This window comes from Alligator mississippiensis, chromosome 10 (assembly GCF_030867095.1).
Source record: "Alligator mississippiensis isolate rAllMis1 chromosome 10, rAllMis1, whole genome shotgun sequence".
Taxonomy (NCBI): Eukaryota; Metazoa; Chordata; order Crocodylia; family Alligatoridae; genus Alligator; species Alligator mississippiensis.
The window spans coordinates 58014644-58042394 of NC_081833.1; the positions used below are offsets into that span (position 1 = coordinate 58014644).

The 27751-nt window shown below is 41.6% G+C and overlaps 1 protein-coding gene across 15 annotated transcripts in view; it reads left to right on the plus strand.

The window, feature by feature from the left end:
* ZNF536 (zinc finger protein 536) overlaps positions 1 to 27751 on the plus strand; it is a 464250-nt gene that overhangs the window by 172588 nt on the left and 263911 nt on the right. For all 15 annotated transcript variants that reach the window (XM_059713819.1, XM_059713821.1, XM_019492883.2 and 12 more), the window contains one exon: positions 22489 to 24660. In XM_059713819.1, the coding sequence (XP_059569802.1) occupies positions 22491 to 24660 (2170 nt within the window). In that variant the 5' untranslated portion in view covers positions 22489 to 22490. The remainder of the gene's footprint in view (positions 1 to 22488; positions 24661 to 27751) is intronic.

Consider the following 27751-nt stretch of genomic DNA (forward strand, 5'->3'; position numbering starts at 1 on the left):
TTCTTCTGGAAAAAAAAAAGTGACATACGTTTTAAACTTGCATGCGCTGGATTTGTTTTTTTGCATTGAGCTTTATTTTCCTTGCTAGCAAATGGCTGAAATCAAAGAAAGAATTTTCATCTTTAAAAGTCTGTATGTGGTCACTTGCATTTACAGTGAAATTCTCCTAGGCGCAGAGGGCTAAGGGCACTGGTTCGGGCCCGTTTTAATACTTTGGGATTGGTGTGGAGAGGCAGTGAAGGCTATTCTCTCTATGGATGAAGGAGACTCTCTGTTGGGCCCCCATAGGTCCCTGTGGGATAGATTTAGTTCAATACAAAACTACTTCATAGGAATGCAAGAGGTCAGTAACTGGATAGGCTGCTTTAGCAATTGGGGAGTGTAACACCATGACCTGTCTGTTAATTTGAGAGCCCCTAGAGTTACCTGCACAGGTCTTGCTTACTTTGGCTTTGTGCAGTGAATTTCATCCCAGTTTCTCACATATTTCATGCCCATAGAAAATTCCCAGTGAAACCAGTGGGGAGTTTTCGTTTTGTGTAAGGAGCACAGGACTGTGCCCTTAGTGAAGGAAAAAAGCTTTACACTTCTATTGCTTTACTATGGCAGTGGCAGGATCCTTGGTACTTGTGCAGGCTTTCCTACAAAAGATGTAAAGGTATATTTTGTGCATACATTCACCTTAGCTGATGAGCTGAAAGTTGAGCTGCTTGCTGACAGTTTCCTAAAATCATATCAATAACATATTGTTAGCCAGTGTGACTGAAGCTAAAAGAGTCTGCTGTTGGATAAATGATACATGATATGGGCATTTCATAAGCTGGGGATATAAATGAATAACTCTGCTCATTCAAAGTGCCCACATTTTTCAATACTATAACATTTTTACATATTTGCTCCTCTACGGCATTTTGCATTAAATGTAGGAAAAAATACAAGGAGTCTTTTGAAAACATGAAATGCTTTCCAGGCAAAGGTCAGAAGGAGAATGAAAACTAGAGTTCTAAATTGGAGAAATAATGTCTTTTAAATATTTCTTAAAGTTTAAAACTGAAAAGGAACCTGTTACTTTTACTAAACACATGTAAAATACTTGGATACTTTGTGTTGAGGAATGAGAAAGTGGGATTTGCTAAATATGCCTTTCTCAGTTCATCTCAAAATGTCTGGCCTATGCAGGATTAGGAAATGTCACTTATTGTGGATAAACTTACATTTAATTAAAAAAAGGAGACAGAGAAAGAAAAAGATTTAATAATAGTCAATATATATACTGCAATAGGTGCAGGAACTTGGAAACCATGTGGTAGAATGCTGGTAAGGAGTTAGAACTGTGCAAAATTTTCATTAGGTGCAAAACTGTACAAAACTTCATCTGTAACCAGGGCTTTTCTGCTCAGTGCTATAAGATGAGCCCTCCCATTTCCTACTGAAGCAAATGAGAGAACATTCACTGCCCCTTTGGTGGGAATCTTGAAACCAAACTAGTGAGATTTTCCTAAACTTTCTCTGTTTTAGGGCTGAAACCATACTAACTTTATAATTTCATGGTGTTTTGCAACAAAGTAAAGTAAAGTTAGGTGGTAGTTAGGTTTTCCCTTGAGTTTTAGGTTAAATATTTCAGAGCAAAACATTGAGAATGAAAATCAAGGCAATGTCTACATGAGCTAGAGAAAGTGAATTCAAACTGCTGAGCAGTGCATGATTCTGTTCAAAAGCCCCTGAAATTTCCTCAGTCAGTAGTAGGGGTCACCAGGACTTTTGACATGTATAAATGGGCTAGGGACAGACGTTACACGTAAACTGGTTTAAGTGATCGGAAATTGGCTTAAACCTGTAACATAACAGAAGCTGAGTGCACATAAACCAGTTTCAAAATGGCTGAAGCTGGTTTAAGATAAACCTGGTTGAATGTAGAGTCAGACTTTGGGTCAAACTGATTTATGAAACTTCTGTCCTAGCCCTCTTCCTAGTTTAAGTTAAATCAGTCCCCCAGCATCACAGCATGCTTTCCAGTCCTGGGCTGTGCTGTTCTATCTGCTACAGCAGAGAAGAATGAGAAGGGGGTGGTGGTAGGGCAGGGGCTGCTCCCCTCAGGCAAACCCTGGCTAGGGTATGGGGCCAGGGAGGGGGGTTAAATCCCCTTCCCTCTAAGTACAGAACTGCCCTGCCCTGCCCTGCTAAACTTAATGGAAGTTACTGCTGGCTACAATTTTGGATTACAAATCCCAGAGGTACCTGGAAACAGGAAGAGGAAGTGATGAGTAACCCTGCAGAGTTTTACTTCTGTGATTCCGGACTGCAAATCCCAGAGACCTAGGGGGCAGCAGGAAGAGGAAGTGAACGTACTGGCTACTTGTCAGAAAGCCGTGCTGTAGTGCCTCCTGGGTCCTGGCCTGAGCCACTGCAGGCATGTGGCTGCATTTCCTGAATCAAAAGTGAATGTGTGTCCATTTGTTTGTCAGTTTAATCTCTGCAGTTTAGACTAACCTGCAGAGACTTAATCAATTCAGCCTCGGGCTTTTTGACCATCTGTACTTAGCCCTAGGCAGTAGTATGGAGGAGTGGAGGCTGCCCAGACCTTCCATCCCCACTTCAGACTGTTGAGACAGAATTTAAGAGCCAGACCCTCAGTGGCTGTAGCTATATGTGCATCCAGGAATCAAAACTGGATTTCCCACCTGGTAGACAAAGATTCAACCACTGAGCTGCAACAGCAGGCATCTCTATCATTAGGTCCTGTTTATTTGCCTGATAATTTCTAAACCATTGTGGTAGCACACTATCTCTTCTGGTCTCTGGTGCTTATGATAAGAACACCTTAGCTGTTCTCAGCTTGCTACTGGGCAACGCTTTAGGAATCCTGCAGTCATGTTAAGGGGTTTGGTCAGGGTCCTACTATGCTTGGTCAAAGTAGGCTGTTAAGGATGTATTCCTCTTAGCAGAGTCCATCTCTTAACTGACTTTGCAATTGTAATTGAACTTGCTAGTGTCTGTCATCCTGTGATTGCATTTATCAGACCTTCTTTATCAGCCTGGTTGCCACTTACCTATCAGCCATGGGTTAGTTTCTACGTCCTTTCAGTCAGAGACCCTGAATATAGTAATTAACAACAAAATTGTTTAAAGGACTTTCATCCAAAGGATAGCTTCACATGTATTGTTCTTTTTCGTAAGCAACCTTATTTATCTACGTGCTGTGTGTCAGTAAGGTTGTCTGTGCTCAATTCAATAATGATCAGAGCTATTTCTCTTTAGGGGTGGAGCATCCTGAGGGCCATACTATATTTCCATTCAAATGTATTTGGTCATTTCACCATAGTCTTTGTATATACTTGAGTCTTCTTTGATATAGGAATGTTATAGCCATTTTTATACTTGATTCAGCACTGGAATATTAGGGGTCACACTCTCTTTTCACTTAAATGACTTGCACCCTGCTGAATTCCATAGTTTGAAAAGAACTAAGAAAGTGCTGAATTTGATCCCACTGTGTCTGTTTTGACATCACCAGAGTTTCCTTTTTTTAAGCTCAGGATTGTTATGGCTTCTTTGCACAGTCATTCGGAAGGAAAGTCAAGATTATTCTGAGGCAGAATGATCACACTCAGACAGATAGAGATAATTTCAGCAGCAGCTAGGGAAATTCAGGAAAATATTTCCCAAGTCAATTGCATTTGGTACAAATGTTCTTGTTCAGGATTGTCTCCTCATTCAAGGAGTCATTGAAAGGAATAGTGTTAATGGCAACACTGTAACTAGAAAATTTTTGCGACTCCCATATGACACTCTGAAAAAAAGAGTATGTTTTATGAATATTTTCTGACCTTGGGGTCGATATGATTATAGCAGTTGCAAAATCAAGCCATGTGTGTCTTTGCTGTGCACAGCAATTGCTAACCACACTCTTGTAAGTCTACACCACTTATCTCAATGTGAAAGCATAATAGGAAATAGTAGTGGCTTCTAAAGTTATCAGCTCCACTGTTGTGTTCATGACAATGATCAATTAATAAAGTTAAATGACAACAGCAGTAATATATCATATCAATAAAGGTATGCACAGTCCAGAGAATGAAACTATAAAAGGAATTTGTAGTTTCCAGGGTTTCATTTTTCTAGTCTGACAATTGAGTATAAATTTTCTATTTATAATTTAAATTATTGTTGTTTCCCCCTCCATATCTTTCTCCAGTGAGCTCTGCTAGGAGTTTGCTAGGCTGTGTCTTTTGAAGATCAGACAGATACAAGGCTTCATTGCTTCTTTGAGCCTAGTTGCTTTGTCTTCCCCCGATCCACCTGGCACCAAGTGAGCCTGCCTCTTCACCTCCTTCTTCCACTCTTTCCAACTGCACTAAAACTATTACAGACTGCTCTAAGCTTTCTTAGTGGGATCTCCTTTCAACATCAGGATTTTAAATATTATTTTCTGTAAATTATCATTAAAAATACACCCATTCTTGTAATAGAAAACAAGGAACAAATGGTGCCTTTGTAAGGAATCACTGTACCCCAGTCTTTTCAGCATGTATTCATGTTTGATAAAGGAGAGAAGTTGGGAAATCGTGGAATACCTGGCTCTGTGACAAAAGATATGCTATCTATTTAAAATCAAGTGCATGTTGGGATATTTTCAAAGAGGAAATGCCCAGTTAGGGATAAGTTCACAACCAAGAACCTTTTTCAAAGCTATGGCCCAATTATATAAGAGTTCCAAGAATTTGGCCCCTCTCAGCCATGGGAGATTGCCTGGTTATTTTGAAACTGAATGCTTTGCTTCAGGGATTTTCAAATCAGCTTTCATGTTTTATGGCATACAGAACTGCTCTGTCCATGCTATGAAATGCGCATATCTGTCCTTGCCCTTAGACCCATCCATTATGGTGACTACTGGATGACTTCATGAACAAGCATTGATCCAAGGCACAGACCAAGCATAAGGAATGCAGAAACTGAATGAATGTGTATGGCTAGTTCATCATCCATACTGTGTCTGCTGAGAGACTAGCTTTAGGAGAAAAGCAGAAAAGGGGTGTGTGTTCAAAAAAGAGCTTGTTGTATTTTAAATAATTTTTAGCCATCTCAGGAAACATCTTTGACCATCACCATCTTGGGTTATCAAAGCATCACAGACTTGCACACACTTTCACTGAAGAGGATTCTATTTGTGCGCTTGGAGATGGCCAGAGTTAGGAGTTACTCTCTCTCATGAGGGCAGATATCCACACCTTCTTAGGTCCTGTTTTCACAGGAACATCTAATTCATCAATGAAAGACTTACTTTCTGGAAGAGATAGCTGGTCAAAGCTCCTTTTTGCACAGGAAGATAACACCATAGTGCTAGTGTTGAAGCCAGTGGCCAGACATCACCAATAGGCTGACATCCCAAATATCACTCTTACAAAATCACACCAGCTAGCTTGATTTATTGACCCTTCCTCTTTCATAAAGAGGACATTTACCCGTTGTCTAATGGGAATGATAGTGCAATGGAGGGCATAATTCGTTCTCATGCCTACCTAGGACCTGTACTACTTAACAAAGAAATATAGTGGCAGGAAGAAATGTTAAGGAATCGTATGTCAAATATTAGGTCTATGTGAGAATATCTTTCCTTACTGTAGAATATTTCAATGACAGTTTTAAAAAGTAATCTATTTTTGTCAAAGTTTTAGGCATAAGTTGTGAGCTTTATGTCAGAAGAAAAGAAAAAAGAGAAGTAGTAGTACTCAAAATTTTGTATCTGAATGCTAGAAAGATCTTGTATGAAAAGTTTCATTTACACATTTGGTTTTCTAACAGAAAATTTATAAACATTTTCACTCTGCCAAATACCCAGTTTTCTCTGGGTATGTCTACCTGTACATTTGATCAGGGCTCAATTTACTTGGGAGAGAACTTCTGTGGATTAAGTGCTCCTGGGCAAGCATCTACACATTCAGGGAATAAGCCAGCAGATTTGCTGCTCTTAGCACCAAACTTCTTGCAGCCCTGCAATGGCCCCTTGCTGCCATTGGGCGGGGGGAGGGGGGAGTTCCAGGCTCTGGGTGTAGCTGCCAGCAGCTGGCAGTTCTCTTCAAAAGCCAGCCCCGCTCTCTTCTTCCTGGCCAGCCACTTCCCTGCACAGGAGCAGCATGCCCAGTGCAAGGACAGCACGTAGCAGCTCTGCCTCCCTATGCTATAGCTGCTTCAGCCCCTGCCCAGTGCTTTGCTGGCCCTGCTACACTGGCTGCTCCCTGGCCCATGGCCATCTGGGCCCACTCAGTTTCTGGGCCATCTGGGCCCACTTCCCTCCCCACCCCATGCAGTGACTGCCTGCCTGGCTGTAGCATGCCATCCCAGGGCTGCTGCTGTGCAGCTGCCACTAGCAGGGATACCGATGAATGGCTTCTGGATGCCACTGCTGGGGCCTCTATTACACTCCTGGGCCTCCAGCCCCACCACCTCTGGGCCCACCAGTCCAGCCAGGACTCGTGCCGGAACACTGTCCAGCACATCTGGGACAATAAGCAGTGGCTGGAGGCAGTCCACATGACCCAGACCACCTTCTGGGACCTCACGGGGAAGCTTTGGCTACAACTGGAGTACCAGGACATTACCATGCAGCCGCCCCTCCCTGCGGACACCTGCCTGGCCCTTGCCCTGCTCAAGCTGGCTACAACAGACTGTGATACGTCGGCCACCTGTTTGGTATGGACAAGGCCGCTGCTGGGGAGGTCATCCTGGAGGTATGTGGCACCCTCCGGGACATGCTGGGAGATGTACATGATTCCCTGGTGGTGGTGGCAGGGTTCCATGCCCTGGGATTCCCCTAGTGCATCAGGGACCCACATCTCCATCACCTGCCTGCCCCCCAGATACTGCCTCTACTATAGCCAGAGAAGCTTTCACTCTGTGGTGCTCCTGGCCATTATGGACCACCATGGGGCCTACAAACGTGAGCACTGGCTGGGTAGCCAGCACCCATGACGCTTGCGTCTTCTGGAACTCTGGTTTGCCGGACCTGGTTGACAGCAGCCACTTTGTGCCAGGGGTGCTGGAACTGGACCTGCAACTGGGCACCATGGCTTCCCACCCCTCTTCAGTGGGGCCCCTGCCTACCTGCTCCTGTCCTGGCTCATGTGGCCCTACGCTGGCCACCTGGCCCACTTCAACTGCTGCCTGGGCCAGACTTGCACCCTTGTGCAGTGCACCTTCAGATGCCTCAAAGGCCACTGGTGCTCCCTGACCCCGCCACCTCCAGGTTCCCAAGGACAACCTCCCCATGGTCATCATCACAGCCTGTGTGCTGCATAACATCTGCGAGGCCTGGAGGAAGCTCTTCCATGAGGCCTGGGTGGAGGAGATGCAGTGCATGGAATACTCCTGGCAGTGGGAGCACCACTTGCGATGGCAGAGGGAGTGGCAGCAGTGGACCCCCACACCGAAGCCCCCAGAGAGCCATGCACCCACCAGCAGGGGTCAAGGCACTGGGTATGGGAGGCTCTGGTTGACCATCTCCTCCTACACTCCCTGCTCCAGCTCATCTGCATCGCTGCCCATGGACTCCCCAACCCCTCCTGCCCACTTCCAGCACCACGTCTCAGAAGAACAAGTTTTTATTTCCCTCACATCAATCAGAGCACCACTCCCCCCTCCCTACCCAAAAAGCAGATCCCCTCTCTCCCCTCAGCAAACAGAACCCTTCCTTCAACCCAACACAGCAAACAACAATAAAAAACCTTCTTCCCCCTGAAAACTGTTTACAGTGTTCTTTGTGGGCCATCCCAGGGTTGGGGGCCATAGAGTGGTGGTGCCTAGGGAGCAGTGCAGCTGGTACCCCAGGCGAAGGCAGCCAGAACCCTGACCTCTGGCTGTTCCCACATGGATATGGATGCCACAATGAGTGCCGCAGGCAGGGGACTTGCCCAAGAGTGGCAGCAGCTGCTGCTGAGACCCTGGTGCACGCAGCTCCCCCTGTAGTAGCCAGTGGCAAGGACCAGGAGGGCCAGCATGCAGTCCTGGCACCACTGCAGGCAGCTTTGGCTCTGTGTCCGCATGGAGTTGGAGTGAGCAGGGGGGCTGAGCCCAGGTGGGGGGACTGGATGGCACTGGACCTGAGGTGCAGGCCAGAGTAGGGGCTTCTGGCTGCTGGAGGCAGTGCAGAACATCCTCCCAGTCCCATGGATGGTGGTGGTGGGTGGCTGTCAGGGGACAGGCAGGGCTAGGGTCAGGGGCCAGGCAGCATGCAGCATGAAGGTGACTGCCAGGACCAGAACAGTGTCCAGCACTCATCAGTCATCATCCGTAGTCTTCATCGCCCAGGCCAGGATAGCATTCTGCTCCCACAGCAGGTCAGGCTGCTTGCACACCAGGGCCAGGAGCTGTGTTCAGAACTCCTGGTCTCCCTGGTCCTGTACATCCTCATGGGTGATGTCCTCCACCCACCAGGCCTGTGAGTCTTCCAGCCAGTCCTCTGATGCTGCCACCAGCCACTGCAGGAGGATGGCTTTAGTCCTGTGTCTGCCTCTAGCGGAGCCGGCACATTTGCAGGACCCTGGCTATTGGCAGTGGCAACTGCCAAGGGCAGCTTCTCTGTTGCGTGCAGCTGCAGGATCTCAGAGCCATGAGACACAAGCTGTTTGTGAGAGTTTGCAACGTTTCTCAGATAAGATACTTTGTAGCAGGAGAGAATTGCCTCAGATCAGGGGTCGGGCATGAACAGGTGCCCAGGACCATGGTAAGTTAGCTGGGCAGGCCTAAGCCCCGGCCCAGGCAGCTGCTGGCCAAGCCCCGTGTCGCTTGCTTCTCTGGGGCTGCCAGGCTGCTTGGTGCTGGCTACAGGCAGTCTGCCTCCCCTGCCCCATTCTCAGGCTGGGACAGGCTAGGCTTCTCACAGCACCTGCTGCTGTGGTTCCGGATCCCACTTCCTCCTTCCTCTTGCAGGTCAGTCCCTGTCCTCTGCTGCAGCCCAGCTTATTGTGCCTGTACTCGGGCATGGGGATTCTGGATGACTAGGATGAGGAACTGCCAGTGACCCAGCCCTCCCTACAGGGGTCCTCTCCAGGGATGTGCCCCAGGGTGGTCAGTGCATGAGGAGCTGTTTGTGTGGACTGAGGGGTGCCCAACCCGCTATACCTTCTGCTATTGATGGGCGCACCTGCATATCTGGTACAGGGCCCTGAGCAATGATGGCATGGGGGGCAAGTCTGGGCTGCCCCACAACCTCTGCCACTAGCTGGAGAGCTGCATGTGGCTGTGTTACAGATCCCTGACCCCCACAGCCAAGGACATTACTGGTGGGATCAACACATTGCTTGGTGTGTGAGAGGCCCATGTCCACCTAACTGCTGGGGCACAGGCTGCTCAATAAAGTTTGGCACTATCTCCCAGCTCCATGCATGCTGTGGGGAAGAACCTGGGGCCAGGGGAGTGCAGCTGGGCCAGGGGGGCTGAGGCGTGGAGAGCTCTCCCCACCCCCCCCCCCCAGTATGGATCTTATCATGTAGTTGGGGATGGTGTGGCTGGTGGCTCCACTCGGTCCTGGCTGGCAGCATTGGCATGCAACTCTGGGTGGTGTCCTTGGGTGGTGGGGCACAGCGTGCAGGGGCCCAGCTGGGAGTCCCCCGGCCCTGAGAGGAGCTGGCACTGCTGGAGCACTGCTGGAGCAATGGTGGTCATTGGTGTCATGGCTGGTTGGCATCTCTCATGGTTGGCCCTAGGGCTGCGGAGCTTTTGAGGCAGGCACTGGCCCAGTCTTTCCAAGCCACTGGTGGAGACTGCAGCTGGGAAGCTCAGTGGGACAAGTTGGACACCTGAGGGGCCCTCCTCCAGTGACATGTTACTGGGGGTGCCAGGCTGGGGCGGGGGTTCAGGCAGGCCACCCATGCTGCTATAGACAGCAGGCTTTGGCCTGGGTCCCAGGGCACATAGATGGCATCCAGTTACCTCATAAAGGGCATAGGCTTATGGGCAGTGTGGACCAAAAATTGTGGTCAGTCACAGTGACCCACTGTGCCCACAAGGCCTTGAACTTCATGTGGCACTGCTGCACTGACCAGTTGTAACCACACTTCTTCATCCAGCCTGATAGCACCTCATAGACGTGAGTGTTGCAGCGCCCACTCTGCTTGAACTGGCTCTGCACCTCTGCCTTGCCCCATAGGACCACAAGGTCACCAGTCTCCTCCTTGGACCAGGTGGAAAGCACAGGTGTGGGCACGGGTCTGTGTGAAGAGAATGCCGTCAGGGATCCTGCACCATGTCTCTGGGCCTGGGCAGCTCTCTGCAGCACCCAATGCAGGGGCATGGCACATGACTGGAAGTTGTATGGAAGAGGCAATGACCTGCAATACCCATAGGCTGCAGGCAGGCTGCTAGGGATGCACTGCTGGCAGGTGGAGCTGGCCCTGCCAGCAAGAAGCTGCCTGCAGCTGGGCCGGGGTGGGGGGGGGGGGTGACAGGCCTGGCCAGAGCCTGCAGCATCCTGTAGCAACCTGCGGACCTCAATAGCGCAATCCTGGCAGGCAGGCAGGCTGGCACAGCTGGGCTGTGGCCTGCCCAGGGGGACACAGAGCCTGGAGTACCCTCAGACTCCCTGCATGTGTGCCCCAGGGCTCAAAATGTCTGTAGGCTTTTAAAGCATGAGGCAGGGGCTGTCATGGAGACAGCCCAACCCTGGGGCTAGCCTCAGGCTGGGCCTAGTGGTAGGGCTGACCCAGGAGCAAAGTTGTTGTAAAGTTGTGTTACTGTGCAGTAACTAATCTAACGTAAATTTGTTACCTGCATGTTACTATGCAGCACGCATGTGCACATGTAGATGTGCATGCTTACTACACAGTAAATTAGGCTCCCTTGCCATTAGGCATCTCATATAGATGTGCCCTATATGTACAAAAAATGGTTCAACACAAATGTTATATAAACTGGGTTGCAAAGGTGGAGGTGGCAAGAAACTTTCTATGGCCTACGGGTATGTGGATGAACAGACTTTAGTTTGGGGAAAGGGTGCTTAGGTGCAGCTTTTGTAATGAGCATTCAGTAGATTGACTACAAATTTGGCCCTCTGTGGTCTCTTGAATTAAACACTTAGACCAGGGAGACACCAGTTATGCTGGCAAAGAAAGAAAGAATCTTACATATGGAACATTGAGTCCCCGATACAATTGCTGATAGTGTCTCTGCAGTACATATTGATCAGTCTGATGTAGGTGTAGATTCTGACAGAAGGGGAAAGAGGTGTTTCACAGTTCACATGGCATTTCAGTTGTTATGGTGGGAGTACCTATGATGTAGCATCTATGCAGGAGCCTTTTGGTTGAAACTTGTTTCAAAATCTTTATGGCTATTTTGGGAGCCAGAAATACATTGTCATATTTGTGTATTTGGGTAATGTGAGTATTATAAATGGACAGTGAATGCTTAGTTCCATAAAGATAGCTGCCTAGGAATACGCTGTAGCTTCTACACAAGAAAGCAGCCACTTCTGGAAAGATGTTTCTTTAAATTCATGAGGCACTATTGCTTATGCATTTTTCTGTATGTATCTTATCATATAACCTGACATAATATATTAGAGATGTGCATAAATGAATTAAGACTTCCTTGTCTTTTTTAACCAATATTAAAATACTTGCTTTTTAGGCATATTGTTGCTGGGTTGATTAAACCAAACATCCTTAATAACCCCAGAAACCATTTTATTGTAACAGCACAAAATAGTGTGTGGCCTCAGATGAGTTTGTGGCATTATTTGGCATGCAACACTTTCTGTTTCAAACATAAATTGGTTGCAGCTTTTTCAAAATATGTGCTAGTATTAATTAAATCTATAAATGAGCAGTCATTTTTGTTTGTTTTTTTCCTGGAGCCATTTTAAGTATTTTTTTCCTTGTTCTTCATATAGATTTATGTACTCTTTAATTTGTTATAAAATAGGCTAACCTTGTGATCTTTGCTAAGTCCTAAAACTACAGTTGAGCGTATAGTGTCTTTCAATATAACTAGGTCTTTTGTTCCACTAGAGAAAATTGCTTAATTTGTTAGAGAGAGTTTTCAAAAAGGTTTAACTATAACAGTCCTTTTCTTAATAGAACTGGGATTGCAGGGAGGTGATTAATGTGAATTAAAGGATCTTTGTGACACAAGACTAAAGGGCAAAATGACTTTTTTTTTTTTTGCTGGCAATCCCACTTCTGCAGTTTTCTTTCTCCAGAAACAAATGTTTCAGCTTTTCACATACAGAGGAAAAAAATGATCATCTCATTGGATAATTCACCTATTTTGAAACACCTCATTTGCTCAGAGATATTCTGTTTATGCATTTTCATTGGGAATGTGTCTCTAGGTCCCTAGAAATCCATCTATTTATTGCAGTGACACCTACTGCTGAGAGAGCTGATCCACAACAGGATCGGTTACTGTTAAACTTGGCCAACAAGCAGCTCATGACTCAACCAGCAGATGTTTCTGCAGCTCAGGTCAAAGGGAACTTATGGACTCAGGCTTTTTTCCCTTCACTCCTAGCATTAAATGCCAAGAAAGTCAACACCAGGTACAGACAGTTGACCTGACCAGTAGCAGGAGGAACTGAACTAGGGCCCTGAGGAGCTGAAAAGACCAAAGCATTAGTCTGTTGAGCCAGTATGTTGGCTACAGTCCAGTAGTTTCAGACAACTGACTATCTGATTGTATGCCTGGATTTTAGTAATGATTTTGTGTACTTATTTGATGATTTCTATCCAAGCTTATGCTCCTGACAGGTGCCCCTGTGAACAAAATCTCACTGGGCTATCTTGTATGAATATTTCACAGTCAATCATGCTTTGATCTTTGTTGCATATGTGCATTTTACATTGTATTTAGTTTTGCACAAGATCAAATTCTAAACCCCTCTGAAATGGAAATAAAATGATCGGCATAGGACTGCAGTCAGTGGCTCTTGGATTTAAATTGTTTCTAAATGTAGGTGAACCGAGTTCTGTGGTCTTATCTCTTATCATCCTTTTAACTACATGGGGTCTGATCCTACTGCCTTGACCCAGTCAAAACTACCTGTGCCTTCATTTGCAGTTTGCCTGTGTCAGGGGTGGAGGATTAATAGGGTCTGTAATATATATAATGTTAAAAAAATATAATTGATTAGTGTCACAACACCTCTTTCAAAATCATTTTAGCATAATGTCCTCAGATGATAATAGAACATTCAAAACACCTAACTCCTCTAGTTGCAAAATGTCTGAAAAAGGGTGAAGGAAAAAAATTGATAAAATTTGCAATAATTATTGGGATTTTTATTTTTACAATACAACATTAAAGTGGGATTATTAAAAGTTTAATTTTAAGGCTTTTCTATTTGAGGTGGACACTATTTAGATAAATCAATTAAAGTGAATTATTAGATATATGCTGCAGAAAATCATTCAACCTAGAGAGAAGAAAAACAATCTTTCACATTCTGACATAAGTAAAAGTTTAAACTTTTATACAAAAAAAATAAATTTACTGGTTCCAAAATAACAGAAACTTCAGGGTCATTGATGATTCCAAATACTGAGATTCAAATTGGAATCTCGAATACCCTATTATTTCACTCTTGTCATCAATTGAGATTTAAAAAAAAAAAAAAAGAATGTCTTCTTCTAAGCTTAAAAATAATGATCTTTGATGTATCTAGTGCCTGAGATGGAAAATTACAACAGGATTTCTAAAAATGTGTTTGAGCTATTGAACTTTCAGCACCATTTCTATCTCTCACTTGTTTAGATCCCACTTTTTAAATATACTGATAATAAAATAGAATAAATATATGACAAAAAGAGATTTTAAGTCACATGTGAAGTAGCAATAAACTAAACAGCTTGTCTGCATTCTTCTAATCTTTCTATTTTAATCTTGAGTGAGATTTATAAATGCTTCTCCTCTTCTCAAAGTCTCATGAGTCACTATAGTTTGTAGACTGCATTTTCAAATGGCTTTTAGTCTTTCACTTCACAGGGGCTACAAAATAAAGATTATTTTTATGGCTTATATTTTACTCACCAGTGAAGGTTCAAAATGACATGCAAGCTAGAGAGTATCCTACAGTATTTTAGAAACCAAATGACTTTCCCATTGGAAAATGAAAGCAACATAGACTAATCAATGTTTTCTATTTTGTTAATTAATTGATTTTTAAGGTAGTTTTGAAAGTCCTTATTCTTACCCTTTTAAGTTATGAAAACTACACTGAAAACAGAGGGGTTTATCATGCAATTATTTCAAGAGAATTTCCTACTAAAAGTAATGAAGAATTTGCTTGAAATCAGTATCACAATTTGATCTGTAGTTTTGCCAGATATTTTCTTCTCATGACTGTTAAGTATTGGAAGACTAATATCAGTCTCAGCGACTTTTGAGATTGGTTTCCATTTCTTTCCCATCTCTCATATAATGCATATTTCTTAATCCTAACCTATTAGAAATAATCTTTAAGGATCAAGGATCAGATTCCCACTTACACCAGTGGAGTAAATGAAGTTATTCTAATTTTAAACTAGAATAAATGCAATGAGAATATGGCCTTATGTTTATTACTTTCTATCAGATTGGATAGTACCATAACGATCATATTAAATATAAATGAACCCCACATCATATACATTTGTGTTAAAATTTCACTATTTCAAGTTATGTCTTTTAGTATTGACTGCATCTATGGCAAAGAAGAATAGGTCAACCATACTGCCCTACAGTTTATATATTAATCATCTGACAAATAAACCACTCAGTATCCTACCCACCTCGGTAATATTTGTGATGTAATTTGTTTGGATGCCCAAATGTCACCAGCGTTGATTGTAAGAGATGAAAAAAATGTACTTGCTCAGCACACCAAGCTCTGGGCTAAAATGTAAGCATGAAATCTCTGGTTTATTTTTGTAATAATGTTTACAGCTGTTTAATGACCCTGAAAAGGTTCAGTAGTCTGGTGTTCTGTATTTCTTAACAGGAGTGTATTATGCTTATAACAACCTTAGTTAAACAGTTTCAGCTACAATAATAAGGACAACATTTAATAAAAATTCAGTACATATTCCAGAGTTCCTCATTGATACCTGTTTATAAGTCACTGAGAGCTGAAACAATCTATACTTGCACATCCAGGATTCATCAGTTGACCAACTGGTAATATAGATACACAAGAATATTTCTAGTGGGCAAGTTAATGCTGAGAGTTAAATCCTGAAAGTGCGTCTGTATCTGAGCAAATGGACTCACAACTGTAACTACATACAGAATCAGGGCCTAAAAGAGTATGTTATTGGAACACATGAGCATGTAAAGCATTAATTTGCTTACTGAGCTGTGAATCTTTTAACTAGCCTTTATCTGAGATATAGTAACAACACAGCAATGTTTTTAAATTCCTATTTTCTCTACTGTAGTGAAGAAGGAAATGTTGTAGGTGTTCACCGTCCAATAGGAATGAACTGGTGTGAATGTGGTGCATTCTGTTGACTTAGAATGTTTTAAACCTATTTATTATCTGTTGTTTTCCCTGATTTTAGCAGGAGGAATTCAAGCTTTTCATGTTAAATTAATGTAGTCTGTGATGATAGCCACTTCTGGCGTCATAATATTATAAATTCCATTAATCCATTTAAAATACTCAAATAAAATCTGTATATTCTATTGAAATTGCTGAAGTCAGAACTTCAGTTATTGATATCATGGGAAATAGTCTTGAGGGCAAAAATTTGAGTGAAATCAAAATAACTATTAATACCATCAAAGGCAATTGAATGGCTCACTGGATTTTTATGAGAACGATGAGAAAAGATTTCGCTGGTGCATATATCTTGCAGTGAATTGTATAAGCCAGGAGTAGTCTCATCATGGAAATCACTGTGTGTACACTACATGTAGAAAACTCATGGTATCTCATAACTTCATTGCTTCTTATGCAGGGCTCAGCCCTGCTTTGTCATACGCAGTACATTTTGTGCATGCTGGAAAGTCCTTGGTGTTGCTTGGCATAGGCCTCTGAGTGAGAATTTGTGTTCCAGAAGTAGGGAGCTCACTTTCATTTCCTATGATGGTATGAGGGATGAAATAGAGATGTAAGAATATTTTCATATCTTGTTCACAAATGGCAATATCACACTACATAAATGGCTTAGCATTGGAATGGAATGGAAGATGATTTTTTTTCTTTCTGTGGAAAATTTTGACTTTTCAGGAAAAAAAAAAAGTCAAAATCTTTGAGCACAAAACTCAAAATGTTGAGCCAGGTGGTGCTTCATGAGAGTGTGCATGTTTCATATCTCTATTTTTCTGGATATGTATCTGTTATGATACTGCACAACTTTTTCCCCCAGTCTCCATTGATGGAGGTTTGCCCTATGGCCATTGTGCATCAGGAGAGATGTGGGTCAGGCTGCAGAACCTTCCCCAGGGAGAAGAATGGGATGTGAGCCTCCTGAATGACAGATCCTTTGAAATACCACAGTGGTGTTTTCACATTGACATTTTCAGACCTTTTTGGTATTTGGCTTTTTAACAAGTTGAAAAATTACATGTACAGAATTTGCATGCAAGGCACAGAATTTTTTTAAGAATTTAACTCACTTTCTGTCAAAAACATTTTGATGTGATTTTTTTTCAGTGAGCCCTAATTAGTATGTTTCTATGATTATACCACTTACATATTAGTAATATAATCTGCAATTTACACTTACATTGCACTCACACTTACAGATCCATCCAATGTATGTGAAATGGGGGAGGGAGGGTAAACTTGTATACTAGGGCAGTGTCTAGAGAGAATGGATTTGCTACTTTTTCTATTTTTTTGTTTGATTTCTATGCTGCCCTCCCCTATAAGGCTCGGGGTCATAAGGCTCACAATAAAAAGTCATAAAGCAGATAATATAACAGTAATAAAACAGTTTCCCAGAAAATACATCAAAATTTAACACCGCCTCTTACAAGCCTGCCAAAATAAAAAGGTCCTACACCACTTCCAGAAGATGTCCTTGCTTGAGCTCTGGAGGAAGGGGAGGAAGTTCCAGATCTGAGCAGCGGTTACTGAGAATGAGCCCCCACCTTTCGATGAAGAGAACTTAGTGCACAGATGGTACTTGGAGGTACTTGCAATCCCAAAGGTCAGTTCTTGACTGACAAGAACTGACCTTTGGGACCGCAATGGGGAATAAAGGAGGTGGTGGTACCTTAGCTACATAAAACCCAAGCCATTTTGTAGGGATATAAGATAAATTACTTTGGATTCTTTTACTCATGATAGAATGACAGATGAAGAAGGATGGTTTTTTCATATTACTTGCAGATATAAGTTGCGATTATGTTTTGATCTGAATTGACAGGTGAATTGTGAGAGGGTCTAGTTTACATAAGAAGTATAAGGGTTTGTGATGACCACTGAAAACATCTGATCAGGAACAGCAGATTTCTAGTGAATTGTTGAGAAACCTGTTGACACAGGATCAAAAAAATACAGTTATGTTCTAAATTTTAGTTATATATTCCCTGCCTTTCAAATAATTTTAAAAAGCACATATAAGATTCTAAACACTGCCCAAGAATTTCCTTTTTCTGGGGGGTAGAGGGGTGTTAAGTATTTTAAAATATTGATATGAAAAGGCCTATTATTTTATAAACTCTAGATCTCAGTTAATAATACTTTCCATGTTCTTCAGGGTTTGTATGAATGGAAGATGAAGGAAACTATCTGAAAATGAGATCTCTTACAGAAAAGGTTGTACCAACATGAGAATGAATGGCAAGAACAGAAGTGCGCAGTAGTACTGAAGGAGTTAAATGGTATCTGCTATCGGAGGAGGTAAAGAGGCAGGGAAGGAAGAGTAGATTCAATAGCAGGGGATTTTGCAGTTTGCAGCAGTATCTGGGCACTCTGAGCAAGTGCCCTGACACAGATTTAGTTGGGACTGTATCAGCCTAAAAGGTTTCAGTAGCTGGATCATCAGCACTGAGAAACTAAATAGTAGTGAAGGCAGTTAAAGGGAAGTGAAAGGAATTAAGGAAATCAGCAAAGTTGAAAGTGTTTTCCTGTGGACTTGGTTGAAAATGGCCTGAGAGCTGGACTGTCTTCTCATTGCCAAGCTGGCTTCAACAGTGGCAAAATCTGAGTTTCTGGATAGAGTTGGCAATGTCAAATATGGTCTGTCTGTCTGTACTTTCTTGTTGTTCAAAAAAACCCTGTGGCTCGTTCCATGACAGCCTCTGCTCCCTCCCTTAGGTTAGACAAGGACTTGTATGTGATGGTTAGGATAGGGAGGATCAAACAGTGGGTTCAAGTAGAGGACCTTTGGGGGTCCTTTTCAGCCCCACTTTTCTGTGATTCTATGTGATAACTCAGAGATTCTCCTCTTGGTTAAGTGCAGACAGTAAAAAAGCCCAAGCCTGAATCAATTCAGTCTTTGCAGGTTAGGCTAAACTGCGTAGATTGAACTGAGAAGCAAGTGTACAGACATTCACTTTTCATTTCAGAAATGCAGCCACATGCCTGCAATGGCTCATTTTACAAGCTGGGGGGGGGGGTGCCAAAGTGAGCCCTCCCTTCCCTTTTGCAGTGGCTGGAAGGCTGTAGGGAAAATGGGAGAGAAGCTCTCCAGGTTTTTTGCTGCTCCCTGATCAAGCAGAGGGGGGTGTGGCCAGACCCCCGGGGGGCCTTGGAGGGGGACGGGGGAAGCAGCCCCTGCCAGGCTTTTCCTTTGCTCCCCACTGGAGCAGAGGGGAGGGGCATGGCCAGATCCCGACCCCAGGCCAGCATGCTGAGGCGGGGGGGAGGAGAGAGGAAGGGAAGGGGAGTGGTGCTTAAACCCCTTCTTCCACCAGCCTAGGACCTCAGCAGGGGTCTGCTTGGCAGGGAATGGAGGGGGTCTTGTGCTGTTGGGATAGGGGAGGGTGACAGTGCTCGAACTAGAGAGCAGGGGGCAGGGCCAACCCTGCTCTGCTGGAGCAGAAAGCCCAGCTTAGCCCAGCACTGCAAAGCATCCTGGGATGTCGGGGTACTGTGAGTTAACTTGAACCAGGAAGGTGTCATTTGTATTTTGTACACAAATCAGTTTCTCCTGCTGCTCTGCCACTTCGCTTCATTTTTGTGGCTAAAATAAAACAACCAGAAAGGGATTTCGGCTACTGTGCCTTTTCTTCCCCCTTTCTGTGCACTTCTGGTTAGGGAAGCAACAGAATTAACTCCCTCTGCTCCCCAGAGAAGGTATAGGTCTGCTTTTCCTCTTGGGACCTTCTGCATGGTCAGGTTTTGCAGCCAGTGTAAAGTAACCCTAGTTTGAGAGCTTCAGAACTGAAGAGTAGCCATCTCATGGGAATATGTATTTTATATGCAATAGGATGGGACAAAAATTCACTCATACCTGCAGCATTTCCCGGTAAAAAAAATCACAAGTCAGGTTCTAAAATCCATGGCATGATTAAATATGTAGTTACTTCCATTGGTTTCTGAGATATTGAGAAACATAAAGTTAACTTGTTTTAAAAATCAAAACAAAATTAAACAAGATCCCCTGAATTTTAAATGTAATCACTTGTGAGACCAAAAATACCAAAGAGAACACAGGAATTGGTGGGAAGTATATAAAGTATATGAATAGATCAGCAACCAGGAGCCAGGAACATGGAATAGAAGGGTTGACTTTTTTAGAGGGTGGAAGAGATTAATATGTACTGTTGATAAGAGTAGGACAACTGTTGGAAGGAAAAATCACCAACAGACTTTCAGCTTTACAATTGTAACTGTTACCAGTTTTTATAAGATTCTCTGTGAAAGAAAAAGCTATAAAATAACTTAAAACTTGATAAATATAAAATCAAACTCAACAACTGAAATTAGAACTGATGCTTAGGGTTAACCATCAGAATTAATGAACTCCACTGGGAACTGACAGAGTTTTCAAACTTTGATAGAGCATAAAATGCTAGAATTAACCACCCCAGCTTTGCTGCCACTTAAAGGCACCAGTTCCCATTGAGGTCAATTGAATAAATCAAATTTGGAGTGTATATAGCAAGCTGTTGTAGAAAACTGATAGTCTAAGAAGACTCTTACAAAACTAATATCTATAGCTACTTAATATGCTTACCCTGAATTTTCAAATTCCTGTATTTCTAAAAGCCTTGGCTCATGAAGTAAAAAACACTTCAACTAGAAACAAAAACGAGAAATTTGAGGAAGCAGAAGATGGCTTATTTGAAGAAATTAGATAGATGAGGTCAAATCAGGTTTAATTGACAGGCAACCTTAACAAGTGCTATGCTCCATGAAGTTTCAAGTGATTAAAAAATACATTTAAACCAAACTTGCATCTATTTGCTTCTTGTACGGGAGTGATCCAGTATACTGAATCTAGCAAAGGGCAGGGAATTCCATTAATTTACTGTGAAAACCTGGCTGAACTCTTGAATTAATCTTAGTTTTCTGAAACTCACAGTTGTTTGAATGTAAAGTACTAGTGTCAAGAGCATAAGTGCTAAATATTTTTATGTACATATGTTTGTGTCATTTATAAGTAATACAGAACCTAAATTAGAAAATATATCCAAATACAAGTCTTGAATCAGAATCCCATTCAAATTTGAAAAGTTCTGAACTGTATTCAAACAAACGTTGTGGCTTAGGTTCATCTTGGTTCATCTGTAATGCATACATACATATGTGCATATATATGTTCCCCCCTTTCTCTTACAAAATCTGCATCACATCACAGCATCAATCTTCCTGTCAAACTAAACTAAACAGGTCTTCCTATGGAGACCACCCATGCTTCTCTTAGGCCCCAATCCTGAAAATACTTAAGCATATATGTAACTTTGTTCATAAGAGTGGTCCCACTGAAGTCTATGGGACTGTTTCCATGAACACAGTTACATTTTAAGTATTTTCCAGATCTGGGGCCCAGATTTTCTGACAAGAGGCCACTATAAAGTAAAGTGAAGCTTTTTCTTCACCTCCATCTAAGTGTGCTGCTTTTGTAGCAAGCCTGGTGAGTGCATTTCATTTTCCAAAAAACAATGGATTAACTTCCAATGTTGGGAATAAGTTTAATTTGCTTTTTGGAAATAAAGATCTCATAATTTCATATTGGAGAAAATGTCAAATTATATCCCTAAACAAGAGAGATCTTCATTATGCTTCCATCTGACCTTACAGCATCATATTAGTTGAAAATCATTAATGTAAAACTTTTTTTTTGTTTTAAATAGAATTTTATAGATGCATTATTCCTGAATAGACTAGAGAAAATGGCAAGGATAGAAGATTATTATGGACAATTATGCAGACCAGCACTGAGCACTTGTGTTTAACAAACAGCTTTGAGTTCTAATTTTCTGCAATACACATACTGTAGGTACAATTTGTACTCATTACTGTATATTGGGAAAGTTATTAAAATTCTTAAATTTGTTGAGGCTTCCTATAGCACCTTCCTTGGATTTTAATTGGTTTTATCTAGTTCCATAAGAGAGCTCTTTAAAACAAATCAAAGTCTCTTAAATCACATGTCTCAGCCATTGGAGGACAGATATTTCTCTATAATTTTGCAAGTTTTATAAGTACTGAAATGTGAAGGTTCTCAGTGATGAATTTAAAGACTTGGCAGAAGATAATGTGTGCATATTTTGATGGGCACAGTTTCAAAAATGACAAAATAACAATGTTTTGTAACAGAAGGGTTAAATCTTAATCTCAGAGGTTTACAAAGCTGCTAGTCGCAGTCTCCTTAAAATTTAATATACCTCGTTAATGCTTACTTGCAAACACTGAAGGATTTTTATGATTATAATCATGTGTTACAGCACCTAGTACTGTTTCTAAGCAGCATACTAATCAGCTTAATGAGATATTACTGCACTTTTTGTTGACTAAAGCAAAATCCCTTTTATTGTTCTAAAGCTTGTCCTTTACTTTATTTTTTCCCAAAACATTATCTTGTTTTATTGTATACCAGTAAATATCATGCCATCGTTTTTTTTTTTTTTGTCAAATCATAAAACTATCTTTCTCATTGTGGAATGTGTAATATATTGAATATGGTTAATGGAACTGAAAGTTATAAATGGATTCTATTTTTGTTTTTTGTTTGCTTTCTTTTAATGGAATTGGAAGAGATGCATAACATTTCTTTTTCTATAGATTTAAAATGTAAACAGGTGCAATATCACAGGAAAAAAAGAAGTTGAAAGCTTATGCTACCTCTATAATGATAAAATATTGAAATTTGTAACGTGCTAATTTTTTTAAGTATTAATGAATAGCTATCTGTAAACATACAGTATGATGAAGGCACAAATACGATGACAGTAGTATAGTATAATTGGCATTTAATATACTTTTTACTGTTTTCTCCTCTAATTCCTTTGCATTATTATGTGTAGGTAAAACATAAAATGCAAATGTTATGCCAGTGGATATAGTTGATTCACTGCTTATAACTATTATAGTACAAAGCTAAAATATTTTCTTATTTTCAGAGATGGAGGAAGCTAGTTTGTGCCTTGGTGTTTCTTCAGCTGTACCAGAAGCTGATGCCCATCTCAACAGCACCATACTTAATGGCCAGTATTCAATGAGTCAGAAGCTGCATCAGATAACTTCACAGCTCAGCCATGCCTTTCCAGAGCTTCAGAACAGGCAGAATGCTGAAGAGAAGGCATCAGTGCCCTTGGAAGACAAAAGTCATGTGTCCATAGCAAATCAGCCAATCAGCAGTCAGATGGCACTGTTAGCAAACCAGCTCAATAGAGATGTGGACACCAGTCTGAATGGGAGAGTAGATCTGCAACAGTTCTTAAATGGACAAAACCTTGGGATCATGTCTCAGATGAGTGATATAGAGGATGATGCTAGAAAGAACAGAAAGTACCCATGTCCACTCTGTGGGAAACGTTTTCGATTTAATAGCATCCTCTCTCTCCATATGCGCACTCACACGGGAGAGAAACCATTTAAGTGTCCATACTGTGACCACAGAGCAGCTCAGAAGGGCAACCTGAAGATTCACTTACGTACTCACAAACTTGGGAACCTCGGTAAAGGCCGTGGAAGAGTCCGAGAAGAAAACAGGCTTTTACATGAGCTGGAAGAAAGAGCAATTCTGCGGGACAAGCAGATGAAAAGCAGCCTTTTGCAACCACGACCTGATGTGAAAACACAGCAGCATTCACAACCAATGCCTCTTGCAAACTGCAATCTGTCTGTGCCAGCTAATCACAGCACACCTGATATTTCAAACCCTGTTCCCTCTCCGAAGCCAGTCAGTGTCCAGGAAGAAGTAGTTGCTCAGACTGCTGGGTTCAGATGTACATTTTGCAAAGGCAAGTTTAAGAAGCGTGAAGAGCTGGACAGACACATTAGGATCCTGCACAAGCCTTACAAGTGTACTCTGTGTGACTTTGCTGCCTCACAGGAGGAGGAGTTGATTAGCCATGTGGAGAAAGCTCACATAACTGCTGAGTCGGCACAAGGCCAGGGATCCAATGGGAATGGTGAACAGTCTACCAACGAGTTTCGCTGTGAGGTATGTGGCCAAGTCTTTAGCCAAGCCTGGTTCCTGAAAGGCCACATGAGAAAGCACAAGGATTCCTTTGAACACTGCTGTCAGATTTGTGGGAGGCGTTTCAAAGAGCCTTGGTTTCTCAAAAATCACATGAAAGTCCATCTGAATAAATTATCTGTAAAAAACAAATCTCCTAGTGACCCAGAAGTACCTGTATCCATCAGCAGTATGTCACAGGAGGCTCATGCGAACTTGTATTCAAGATACCTATCATGTTTGCAAAGTGGCTTTCTTCCTCCAGACAAGGCCAGTTTAAGTGAACAAAACCAGATTTATAACAAAGGAGATATGCCCATGAAAGAGAAAGAAGTCCTGGGGAAACTCCTTTCACCCATTTCTGGCATTGGCCACAGTATTGCTGAAGGGGATAAACATTCTTTATTGGGCTGTCTCAATCTGGTGCCTCCTCTGAAATCCAGCTGTATAGAAAGGTTACAGGCTGCTGCCAAGGCTGCAGAGATGGATCCAGTAAACAGCTATCAAGCCTGGCAGCTTATGGCAAGGGGAATGGCCATGGAACATGGCTTTTTGTCTAAAGAGCAGCAGATACAGCGCAGCCATGAAGACACTTTGGCAAATGCTGGAGTTATGTTTGATAAGGAGAAGCGGGAGTATGTGTTAGTAGGAGCAGATGGCTCTAAGCAGAAAATGCCTGCTGATTTGGTTCACAGCACTAAAATGGGCAATCAGAGAGACTTGCCAAACAAACTAGACCCTTTAGAAGGCAGTAGAGATTTTTTGTCACATGGGCTGAACCAGGGACTTGATTATAATATTCAAAGTCATGGAAATGTGAAAGAAAAGCCAACTGAGTGCCCTGACTGTGGAAGGGTTTTTAGAACATACCACCAAGTTGTTGTTCACTCCAGGGTCCACAAGAGAGACAGGAAAGGAGAGGAAGATATCATTCAAGGTAGCCTGGAGGAGCGCCGTGGGTCTGGAAGCGATCAAGAGTCTCAGTCTGTCAGCAGGTCGACGACACCAGGGTCTTCTAATATTACTGAGGAAAGTGGAGTAGGTGGGGGTCTCTCACAGACAGGAAGTGCTCAGGAGGACAGCCCACATCCTTCCTCACCTTCCTCTTCAGGTATGCTAACTAATCCTTCACTACTGTAGACTGAGAAGTTAGAAGCTATATATTAAATAATCTAAGTTATACACTTTTTGTGGGTAGTTCCCACTTGCAATTTCCGTATCAGTTGCAGTGACATGGTGTTATATACTCCAGCCTGCATTCTCCTTTAATTGTGCTTGGGTTCTTTTTTACTTTCCCCTACACTTAAAAAATTAATTTTCATTGCACTTATGTTTTTTTCCTCAAGGATAGTTTTCCTGGCCTTTCGCCTATTGCCTCAGCCGTGCTACAGGTAGCAGTGCAAAATGTCTGGGCTTTGACCTATAGGGACCCCTTCACCTTTGGGACCCTCCTTTTCCAGTGCTCTGAAGTTCAGTTTTTTTCCCTTTGTTCTCGCTCTCCCTCTCCCCCTCTCTCTGTCTCCTGCTCTCCCAGACCCCTTCCATTGCCTCCAAATAGAAGGGTGAAGCAAGCTGCTTTTCTGAGTGGCAGCTGAAATGGGTGTGCTGAATAAGTGGTGTGGCTACCAGCCCCATGAGAGGTGCATCCTCCTCCTTGTCCCCTATCAAATGAATCTTTTAGCTGAGCTGTTTGCTGGGATTTCCAAGATTCTGTACTGATTACAGCAAAATAGTTCTAAAATATTAACTTTTCTGACATCCTTTTAATTTATATGCTTATTTTAACATGCATACAGATGTCCATGTAATCCATGTGTATCTGAGAGCATAAGAAAAGGAGAAATTGAACTGAAACATTTTAATTGCATTGTATTTCATGTTAACTTGCTGTGTATAAAATAGCAAAGCAGATAATATTTCACTGAAGATGTCTATAAAATATTGAGCTTCCTGGTACAATTTTTAAAGTTACTAGCCTATGACTGCTGAAATAAAATCTCCAAGTAATAACAGGTAAGATTTCAGGCCTCATCTATATTTCCAAAGTCACTTACTAATGGATAGTAAATTGAAAGTTATATCTTCAGCCCTTTATAAAGAAAGCACCTCACTAATACTGTAATCATTCTGCAAGCCTAACAACAGAGGAAATCATGCCATAACAAATACTCTGTTACTAATGGCAACATTGATTTCTGCAATCAGCCATTAAGTCTAGAAAATGAAAGACAGTTTGAGGTACCTTAAGGCATTACATTGCCCACTGTTAAAGATCTGGTAGCAGGCTGTTGAGGGTAATTCTTTTTAGGGTTTTTTTTCCAGTTTCGATAAATATTTTAGTATTGGAGGCAATTCACTGTTACAGTTATTAAGTATATGCCAGTTTATTTTTGTTGTTCTTGTCATGCACCAGTATACTCTACTTCTAAGGCCAAATTAATACAAAAATAAAGTGTTAGTTCGCTGCCTATTACAAACCAGTAAAGAAATTGTTAAGACACATAAATCTGCACTCCACATTCCACAGATTCCTATAGTACTTAATGCTGTTGTTTAAATACCCATGAAACACACTGTCTACTCTTAGAGTCATAGCCTCGTTTACAATTTATTGCTGGTGAGACACATTAAAAAATTCTATGTAGAAAGAAGGGTAACAGGCAAAAGCTAATTTCATACTATATATAGTTGTTCAGATTGTTTTTAAGAGGATTGAAAATATGTCCAACTAGAGAAGATAATTTCACTTTTTAAAATTCTGAGCCTTAAGAAAAAGAAAACGAACTGCTATTCTTTTCATATATAAAATGTCACCTTTGTTTCAGTATAAAGACCATGGCTATAAAAGGATTTGAAGTAAGTGATCCTTAAATCATTTAGTTGAATTGTACAGGAACCTTTGCTGGCTGTTTAGAAAAGTTTTGAGGATATATAAACATATCCTCAAAACTCATATATAGATATATAAATATATATATCTATATATGAAATGTTGGGCTTTCTGAATGAAATTGAACTAACATATTTAAATCAATTGAAGTAAAGCTGTGGCACCTGAGAGGTAGAGTCTCTAACTTTAACTCCAAAATGTTCTACTTCATTTATTGAATTGTTTGTTGAGTTTTTCTTGTGTTTAGAGCCAGGAGGTAACACTGGAATTTTATTCTCTGTGTTAGTAGTTATTTAAAATTGCTATTAACTTGTAATCTACAGCTTATTAAAACCATATACTTTCACATCTGAAAAGGTTATCTTGATCCCTATAAAAACAGAAGCAAAACATATTCAGCAACAGTTATCAGAAACTTGATTTTTATTTTAAAGAATCTTGTTACTCATATATTTTGATTGATTCAGATCTGATTATCTTCTTCAGTCTTTTGCAATAAATGCAAAAAAGTATATGAATGTAATATACACTTTCCTATTTAGGCTGGTAGATTGTTTCAAGGAGTTTGATAACTTATAAATTCTCAGTTAGATAAAAGGAATATGGCATTGAATAAAATGTAAATATTCTTTAGCCCTCTAATATTACATATGTTACTTTAATGTTCCTATTGAACGTGTTTTTATCATTGTGTCATGTATTTTATCATTACCTATGAAAGATAAATCTTAAGATACAAGGAAATCAGATTTTTCAAATAAAGGAGAATTAAGTAGTCATTGAGACTTCTATTAAGAAATTACTGCAAAACAGTTTTACAAATTTCTCAGCCTGCATAACAATGTCTCAAAACTTAATTTGCATCACTCGATTCTTTTTTGTTGAAAACTGGGTCAGTAGGGCCTGAGAAACTATTTTTTCAGATCTTAACCAATGAATTCTTCTTTATAAATTGGTGCTCTTAACATGATAGTAGTTCTGAATTCATCATAAAAAACCTTTTTACACAGTGCTGCTTAGAACAGATCTCCAGAAGAAGGCTTACAATGAGTGGCAGAGAAGTCTTTGTTATCTGATGTAATTCTTTGCAAAGGAGGATTGGGAATGGAGTGCCTGTTTAAAAATGTCTAGCTCAGGCTGAGAAGAAGAAAGGGTCAAGTTTGCAATCAAACAGTTATTGCAGAGATGTGTGACTGTCACTGGCGGGGCTAATGTGGTATGCAGCTGTTTGTTATGTGAGTAAAAGAATGTTTGAATCAGTGAACATGTGAAAATGACTCCAGTGAACCAGAAAATGTGTTTGTTCTCTAGC